This window comes from Leptosomus discolor, chromosome 5 (assembly GCF_034619465.1).
Source record: "Leptosomus discolor isolate bLepDis1 chromosome 5, bLepDis1.hap2, whole genome shotgun sequence".
NCBI classification, from domain to species: domain Eukaryota; kingdom Metazoa; phylum Chordata; class Aves; order Leptosomiformes; family Leptosomidae; genus Leptosomus; species Leptosomus discolor.
The window spans coordinates 49,532,122-49,542,030 of NC_141395.1; the positions used below are offsets into that span (position 1 = coordinate 49,532,122).

Here is a 9,909-nt window from a genome sequence, read left to right on the forward strand (position 1 = left end):
TAGTACTTTTTTTTTAACCTCCTGTTTGGATGTTAGTACTTTTTTTTTAAACTCCAATTTGTCCTGTCTGCTTTATTCTCTGGAGTAAGGATGGATTGCTATATTTTGCTAGGCCAACATGTAGCATACCAGGTACCTCTCTTGATTTCTGACAAAAAAAACTAATACTATAAGCTATTCTCTTCTACTTGTGTAAAAGACACTTCACTTTGTTTAACTAGGTGAAAGTCTTGTGGATGAGAAAAGTACCCCTGGGAATGATGAATCAAAAACTGGAATGGAAATTAAGACGGAGGAACAGAAGCCACCTAAGGAATCTACTGAAACACCAGATTGGAATAAGAGCAGCAGTAAAGATATAAAGACCACTGACTCAATGACAGATCAGCTAAATGAGCAGCAGAAGAAGCAACAGCTCTCTGTTTCTGATCGCCATGTTTATAAGTACCGTTGTAACCATTGCAGCTTGGCTTTTAAGACTATGCAGAAGCTTCAGATACATTCCCAGTATCATGCTATTCGGGCAGCTACCATGTGTAGCCTTTGCCAACGTAGCTTCCGTACATTCCAGGCTTTAAAAAAACACTTGGAAGGAGGCCACCCTGAACTCAATGAAGCTGAACTTCAGCAGCTCTGTGCATCTTTACCTGTCAATGGTGAACTCTGGGCAGAAAGTGAAAGTATGGCACAAGATGATCATGCGCTAGAACAGGAAATAGAAAGAGATTATGAGATGGACCAGGAAGGTAAAGCAAGTCCTGTAGGAAGCGATAGTAGCTCTATTCCAGACGATATGGGCTCAGAACCAAAGCGGACCTTACCTTTTAGAAAAGGGCCAAATTTTACCATGGAAAAATTTCTAGATCCATCTCGCCCATATAAGTGTACAGTGTGTAAAGAGTCTTTCACCCAAAAGAACATTCTCTTGGTCCACTATAACTCAGTGTCCCATCTACATAAACTCAAAAAGGTTTTGCAGGAAGCATCGAGTCCTGTCCCTCAAGAAACCAACAGCAGCACTGACAACAAACCCTACAAATGCAGCATTTGTAATGTTGCGTATAGCCAAAGTTCTACATTGGAAATCCATATGAGATCTGTGCTTCATCAGACGAAGGCAAGGGCTGCAAAATTAGAACCAAGTGGTAATATAAGTAGCGGAAATAGTGTAGCAGGGAATGTTAATAGCCCCAACCAAGGAATGCTAGAATCTATGAGTTTACCAGCAGTTAACAGCAAAGAAACACATTTGGATGCCAAAGAATTAAACAAAAAGCAAGCTTCTGAATTAATTTCTGCTCAGCCTACACATCACCCACCCCAGTCACCAGCACAACTTCAAATGCAACTACAGCATGAACTGCAACAGCAAGCGGCATTCTTTCAACCTCAGTTTCTAAACCCAGCTTTTTTGCCTCACTTTCCAATGACACCAGAAGCACTGCTGCAATTTCAACAGCCTCAGTTCCTTTTCCCGTTCTATATACCTGGGACGGAATTTAGCTTAAGCCCAGATCTGGGTTTGCCTGGTTCTGCCACATTTGGCATGCCCGGAATGGCTGGTATGACAGGATCACTGCTAGAAGATTTGAAGCAGCAGTTACAAACTCAGCACCATGTTGGCCAAACCCAGCTACAGATACTGCAGCAACAAGCACAACAGTATCAATCCACTCAACCCCAACTTCAGTCCCAAAAACAGCAGCAGCAAAGTAGCAAGCTGATGAAAGCAGAACAAAATACCTTAGTAAGTACAGACTGCCAGCTGATAAAGGATATGCCATCATATAAGGAGCCAGAAGAAATTTCTGAGAAACAAGAGAAGCCAAAGCAAGAGTTTACTAATGAGAACGAAGGACTAAAAGAAAACAAAGATATGAAGAAGCCAAAATCCTCAGAACCAGGCATCCCACCACCCAGAATAGCTTCTGGAGCAAGGGGGAATGCAGCCAAGGCTTTGTTGGAGAACTTTGGGTTTGAATTAGTTATCCAATACAATGAGAACAGACAAAAAGTGCAGAAAAAAAGCAAGACTGGTGAAGGTGAAAACACAGACAAATTGGAATGTGGAACCTGCAGTAAGCTCTTTTCCAACATTCTTATTCTGAAGAGTCATCAAGAACATGTGCATGGACAGTTTTTTCCATATGGAGCATTAGAAAAGTTTGCCCGACAGTACAGGGAGGCGTATGACAAGCTTTATCCAATTTCTCCATCTTCGCCAGAAACACCACCACCTCCACCACCGCCTCCTCCACCACCACCACCTCCTCCTCCTCCAACTCCTTCTCAGCCTTCTTCAGCTGGGTCTGGTAAAATTCAAAACACAACTCCCACTCCTTTGCAAGCTCCACCACCCACACCACCACCGCCGCCTCCACCACCACCACCACCTCCTCCTCCACCTCCGCCACCATCAGCCCCACCTCAAGTCCAGCTTCCTGTTTCACTTGATCTCCCACTTTTCCCTCCAATTATGATGCAGCCAGTGCAGCATCCTGCATTGCCTCCTCAGCTTGCCCTCCAGTTGCCGCCAATGGATACTTTATCTGCAGATCTTACCCAGCTTTGTCAGCAGCAGCTGGGATTAGATCCCAATTTCCTGCGGCACTCTCAGTTCAAGCGTCCACGTACAAGAATCACAGATGACCAGTTAAAAATCTTGCGGGCTTATTTTGATATTAACAATTCTCCAAGTGAAGAGCAGATCCAAGAAATGGCTGAGAAATCTGGTCTTTCACAGAAAGTTATCAAGCATTGGTTTCGTAATACGTTGTTTAAAGAACGACAGCGAAATAAAGATTCTCCATATAACTTCAGCAACCCTCCTATAACAGTACTAGAAGATATCAGAATAGATCCTCAACCTTCAGCTGTAGAACCTTACAAGTCTGATGCATCTTTCAGCAAGAGATCATCTAGGACTCGGTTTACTGACTACCAGCTTCGTGTCCTCCAAGACTTCTTTGACACAAATGCTTATCCAAAGGATGATGAAATTGAACAGCTTTCAACTGTACTTAACCTACCTACACGAGTTATTGTCGTATGGTTTCAAAATGCGCGACAAAAAGCTCGCAAAAGTTATGAAAATCAAGCTGAAACTAAAGACAACGAGAAAAGGGAACTGACAAATGAGCGTTACATTCGAACTAGTAACATGCAATATCAGTGCAAAAAGTGCAGTGTGGTTTTTCCCAGGATCTTTGATTTGATTACACACCAGAAAAAGCAGTGTTATAAAGATGAAGATGACGATGCCCAAGATGAAAGTCAAACTGAAGATTCTATGGACGCCTCCGATCAAACAGTGTATAAGAACTGCACAGTTTCTGGCCAAAATGACTCATCAAAAAGCCTGGCAGTCACAGCACCAAGCTCTGGCTCTGGTTCTAGTACTCCTTTGATTCCATCACCCAAACCAGAACCTGAGAAGGCTTCTCCTAAACCAGAGTCCACAGAAAAACCAAAACAAAACGAAACTGCCTCTAAGCAAACCGATACAACTTCCCAAAGCACCAAACCAGTACAGTCTACTCCAGTAACCTCTTCCGACCCTCAACCCCCAGCTTCTCAACCACAGCAACAAAAACAATCACAGATAGTAGGAAGACCTCCTTCTGCACCACAAACCACACCTGTTCCTTCCAGTCCTTTACCAATTTCAATGACTTCTCTACAGAACAGTCTACCTCCTCAGTTATTACAGTACCAATGCGATCAGTGTACAGTTGCCTTTCCAACTCTAGAACTTTGGCAAGAGCACCAGCACATGCATTTCCTAGCAGCCCAAAACCAATTTCTTCACTCACAATTTTTAGAAAGACCAATGGATATGCCCTATATGATATTTGACCCCAATAATCCTTTGATGACTGGACAATTACTTAACAGTTCTCTTGCTCAGATGCCACCACAAAGTGGCTCATCACATACAGCACACCCTCCTACAGTTTCTGGTTCCCTGAAACGAAAACTAGATGATAAAGAAGACAATAACTGTAGTGAGAAGGAGGGAGGAAACAGTGGAGAAGACCAACATCGTGATAAGCGTTTAAGAACTACAATTACTCCAGAGCAGCTGGAAATACTCTATGAAAAGTACCTGTTAGATTCCAACCCTACCAGAAAGATGCTAGATCACATTGCACGTGAAGTGGGACTGAAAAAGAGAGTCGTACAAGTCTGGTTTCAGAACACAAGAGCCCGAGAAAGAAAGGGACAATTCCGTGCGGTTGGTCCAGCCCAGTCCCATAAAAGGTGCCCTTTTTGTCGAGCTCTATTTAAAGCAAAATCAGCTTTAGAAAGCCACATTCGCTCTCGACATTGGAACGAAGGGAAACAGGCTGGTTACAGTTTGCCTCCGAGTCCTTTGATATCGAATGAAGATGGAGGAGAAAGTCCTCAAAAGTACATATTTTTTGATTACCCATCCCTGTCATTAGCAAAAACTGAATTATCAAGTGAAAATGAATTAGCCTCCACTGTATCAACCCCTGTTAGCAAAACTGCAGAAATGTCACCGAAGAACCTCCTAAGTCCTTCTTCTTTTAAAGCAGAGTCTAGTGAGGATATAGAAAATTTGAATGCCCCTCCTGCCGACTCTGGATACGATCAAAACAAGACTGACTTTGATGAGACTTCATCAATTAATACAGCAATTAGTGATGCCACAACAGGGGATGAGGGGAACAATGAAATGGAAAGCACGACTGGCAGTTCAGGGGATGCAAAACCTGCATCACCTCCCAAAGAACCAAAACCACTTGTGAATGACACGCTATCAAAAGCTGCAACTACACCTACGAATGAGAACACCGATGATAAATTTCTCTTTTCGATAACAAGCCCCTCGATACATTTCAGTGAAAAAGATGGTGAACATGACCAAAGTTACTACATTACTGATGACCCTGATGATAATGCTGACCGCAGTGAAACTTCAAGCATAGCTGATCCAAGTTCACCTAACCCATTTGGAGCTAGCAATCCCTTTAAATCCAAAACCAGTGATCGGCCAGGCCACAAACGTTTCCGAACACAAATGAGTAACCTTCAGCTTAAAGTTCTCAAGGCTTGCTTTAGTGACTACAGAACTCCAACAATGCAGGAATGTGAAATGTTAGGGAATGAGATTGGCCTGCCCAAACGTGTGGTCCAGGTGTGGTTTCAGAATGCCCGGGCAAAAGAAAAGAAATTCAAAATTAACATAGGGAAGCCGTTCATGATAAATCAGACTGGACCTGATGGGACAAAGCCAGAATGTTCTCTGTGTGGTGTGAAATATTCTGCGCGTTTGTCCATAAGAGATCACATCTTTTCCAAACAACATATTACAAAAGTGAGAGAAACTGTGGGAAGTCAGCTAGATCGGGAGAAAGATTATTTAGCTCCTACAACGGTTAGACAGCTCATGGCACAGCAAGAGTTGGATCGCATAAAGAAGGCTACTGATGTACTAGGATTAACAGTACAGCAGCCAGGCATGATGGACAGCAGTTCTCTTCATGGTATCAGTTTGCCAGCAGCTTATCCAGGACTCCCTGGCCTTCCTCCTGTTCTTCTGCCTGGAATGAATGGTCCATCCTCCTTACCTGGATTTCCACAAAGTTCAAACAGTAAGTCTATAAGGGGATAATTTTCTCATTTCATTAATTTGATCGTCTTGCACAGCCACCATCCCCTTCATATATAGCATGCTTGTGAGACTGGTGTGAGTAGCTAAAATGCACTGTTATGAGGTGTACTCAGCACAATTCTGGATTGTTGCTGTAGGCTGGCGGCAATCTTTGATTTCACAGAAAATAAAAAGATCATTTTAATTGAAATCTAATTGACAGAAATGGTTTTAGTCCATATTAAGCTTCTCTAACAAAGGCAATATAACAACAGCATTGCTGTGCCTTTTTGTTTTGTTTAGTTTTGAATGATATTCCTTTAGGCAAAACTTGAATTAGAACTTTGTATGTAAATTTTTTGTATGCAAAAATTCAAAGTAGCATCTGATGAAGCACAAAATAGTAATTCCCATGTTATTGGTTCATCAGGCATTTGGTCCACCCCTTAGATCAGTCCAAACTGTTGTTTAATTCAGAATAAATATTTAAAATGAAATGCTGTCCAAACCCCTCTATTAGATTTCTGAATAATTGCCTGCTAAGATAAGAAGGTTTTTGTTGAAGTTGATATAATGGCAGTTTCATTGTGATCCAAATTCCAGGAGCGGCTGAACATCTCCTACCTCTAGCTTGTAAAGTCATTGCAGACATGTACCATTTCATTTGGGCTTGCACTTTTAAATGAACAGGTAGCTCTCTTATAGTACTGTTTTGACTCTAGTTTGACTCTGGTTTTTGTTCACACTGGAAGCACTTCCTCTTGCAATAAGTTTTGCTGATGTTAGAGAATCAAGGTTTCTGCAGAACGATTTGTTTAGTCCTCAAAGAATGAACCTAACTTATTTTCTTCTATTAGGCTCCAGTTTTGCAGTCAGAGTTCATTGTGAGTGCAGCCTTGCAGATTGAAGTTCTTCCTTTCATCTTCTAACTTTGCACATTCATATCAAATATGTGGACAGCAGAATTAGGGAGCTGGTTAAGACCCCTCACTTCATTTTATCTAGTAATTCCACTTGCTGTTGATCTCTAAACTTTGGTTTAGAAAGCAACTCACTTTGGCAAGTAAGGTAGGGGCTTAATCACCAGTGTTTTTAGACGCACTAAGACTGTAGCACTGGCTTCTCTGCTGCCCTGCTCTGCTTTGATTGATGATGATCATGTTATTGTTTCCATAAGTAGTGGTCAAAGCATCTTGTTTTTCTCTTCATTGGATCAGAATGGCTTTCCTTCCACAATGGAGTTTCTGGCTGAGTGCCCTCTGGCTTTTGTCAAGCAGTTATTGGCACAGAGAGTGCATATAAAGGAAATATAAAGTTGCTGTATTTCCTTCTTAATGGCATACAGTGTCCAGGTCCAAAAATGTCTGGTTGTTGTTCATTAAAATTATAGATATGGTTTCTCTGTATAACTTGCTAAATAGCTTTGGTCAGGTTGACCTTCAGGTAAAATGGCCTCCAGAAAACTCTATACTGCTATATGCCTATATTACTAAATGAAATTTGTTTGGAAAGATATTATTGCTTTCTTTTACTCTCAAAAAGAGGAAGTCCCCATGCAAAGTGAGTCTTGGGAGTGGTCGTGAACCCATGATAGCCTCTCAGCTGTGCTCAGGAGCTGTTTCGGAGAACGTTAGTTGGCATCGGCTGAAACAGTGCCAGTGACCGTTCTTACTGTTTAACTTTATAGGTGGTTTAGTTTCAGTTTTTGGAAAATGTTCCCTGGAGCTGTTTAAATTTCTAGTATCGATGTAGCCTCAGATTCTGTAAATCGTCCTGTTAATAATAGAAAAGGTATTATTACAGGCCAACTGGTCCATAATAATTCAATTTTCAGATTTTTCTACTTTCCACCAAATATGTCTTCTTTGAGATAAATGTAAATCATTAGTACCATAGCATACACAGTGCATGCCAGTTGAGATGGATTTTTACCCCCTTTCATCTTGCATCTTCTTAAGGTTAATTAGCCCATTGTGGGCAAAGCCCACTGTGTAAACTAGCTAGTAGAATCTCATTGTTAACTTTTTCTTCTGCCATATGCTAAATAGCTCCTACATCCCCCTTTTGTTGCCTGGCAAATACTTGCATGCATAAATCTCCATTCCCTAATGATACATAATGGAGCAGTCATAGGGAGTGGAAAAAATAGATTATTTTAATCATTCATCGTAGAAAACCAGTAATATACTCAGATGTTATCCAGTATGTGCTCAACACTAGTATTTTCTGCACCTAATTATCCCATTTCTGTTTTCCTTTCTACCCTGCTTTGGCTAGGTTCACATTCATACTTGATGCTAAGAATTTTTTAAGAGGTATCTTTTTGGAAGCAGACTTCCAAGCAGGCTTTTCTTTGGCTACAGTTCTTCTAGCAGCGCATATATTCTCAGCCAGAAGGACAATTGTTCTGCATCATTCTTTGCATGAGGGATTTTCTGAAGCTAGCTCCCTGATGACTCACTATCCTATACTTCAAGCCTATTTGTGAATTCCACTGTGTGTCATTTCTTCTCTTTCAGACCCAATCCCAAATATGCACCTCAGAAGAAGTCTCACTGGGATCCCTTATATCCAAATATTTACCTGTTTTCACTAATGCTTACAGGGTTGCTAACTGTATTTCCTGTAGCAAAGCCCATCCATTCTGCCCTAATATTTGTTTAAAGGACAATGTTAACGTTAGTAAGATACTCACTTTTAAACAATATTTTTGCTCTTTGCTAAAATAGAGAAGTAGTGAAACTGTAAAAGTAAACATCACATTCAAAATTCTCTTTTGTGTTTCTCTTTATTCATGGTAGACAGAGGAATTAGCCCAATTAGTTTCACTGGTTAATACAAGTTTATGAGGGATTTCGCTTTCATGTTCTTGCATCCAGTATTGTTTACAGATTTCCTCAAAGGTACAAAACCCAGCTAAATTTTGCAAAATATTATTCCTTTTTAAATGCAGTATTTGCTTTTACAAAAGGTTTGAAGTGGAACATTTGAAAATAATATTAAATCACAAAAGATAATGAACTACAGTTCATTTTTTCTTCTTTATGTATGCTCAAACTGGACTTTTATTTGTAAAGATTATTGGATTTGTCAAAATAAGCTTCATTTCTGAATGAAAGGATCCATTAACTTGAAATTTTTTTATTTTGTTCTAAACCAAGTGGGGTCTAATGTTGGAATTATTGTGTGGTTCTAGGATAGTATGTCGAAGAATCGTCTCACCTGTGGCATATATTTCTCTAGATAATGTAATTATACAATCTTGTGGACATCAAATGCTGAGCAAGGTCTCAAAATTACTGCTGTATTTGCTCAGCATAATTCCTAATATGGAGTTATTTAGTGGAATTCTAATCCATACAGAGTTTTCGTTCAGGCTCATCTTTGTTCTTCAAGGCCCTTCTTATTTTCTAGGTGACTGTAGATAGAAGAGTTCACCTGCTGTTTTCAGCTGCTCTTAAAATTCACATTCTCTTTTCTTCTTAGCTTTGTGTTTTTGCCTATGATCCCTTGCAGAAAACCAGTGCTTCATCTTGCTTCTAGCTATTAATACTGGTTCTATGAACCTTTTCATGTCATCATCATTACCATAGGTTCTTTGCACATCACTTAAGCCTGGGCTGCCTTGAAGATTCACAGCAGCTTTTTCCAGGAATGCACACATCACTGAGTAATATGTACTTAGTGGTTTTTGAAATCTTATCAAGAGAGAAATTTGATTCAGCAGCAATTACTTTCCTTATTATTAGGGCACTAAATTCTGTTCTCTGATTTTGGCCCGTTGGTAACAGCTTCATTTTTATATTTTTAACCCTCTGATTTCTCCAACTGAAAGAGAAGTCGCTCCTCTTTGATAGTCACTTAAAAGAGTTAGCAGGATTAGAATGTTCCTTCATGATTAGTGAATTTTCTATTCTACAACTCTCATGCCTGGAAAGAAAGCATTATTTTCATCAAGTTTTCTTCATTTAGTTTTGGAAACCCTCATTTCCACGTTTAACTTCCAATAAAAACGGTGGATTTCACTATTCTGTTGCAGCCTGTCTGGATATTTAACTGAATTCTGTGCATTGCAACTAAATTCAAAAGAATATCTGGAAAATGGAATAGATCTTGGCTGCTCTGGACATCATCAGAGTGAGTAGACTGAAGACAACATGATGTGTAAGGATTGAAGAGGTTAAGAATAGAAAGAAATCAGAAAAGTCCTAAGTAGCTGACAAGCCCAAATAACCATGACAAAGCTGGGGCAGCAGTTCACACTAACTGCATCATTCATGCTTTTTCCATCT

At 40.2% G+C, this 9,909-nt stretch overlaps 1 protein-coding gene across 1 annotated transcript in view; it reads left to right on the forward strand.

Annotated features, from left to right (window-relative positions):
* ZFHX4 (zinc finger homeobox 4) overlaps positions 1-9,909 on the forward strand; it is a 125,487-nt gene that overhangs the window by 112,405 nt on the left and 3,173 nt on the right. Inside the window, exon 8 of the mRNA XM_086465645.1 lies at positions 222-5,618. Within this exon, the coding sequence (XP_086321771.1) occupies positions 222-5,618 (5,397 nt within the window). The remainder of the gene's footprint in view (positions 1-221; positions 5,619-9,909) is intronic.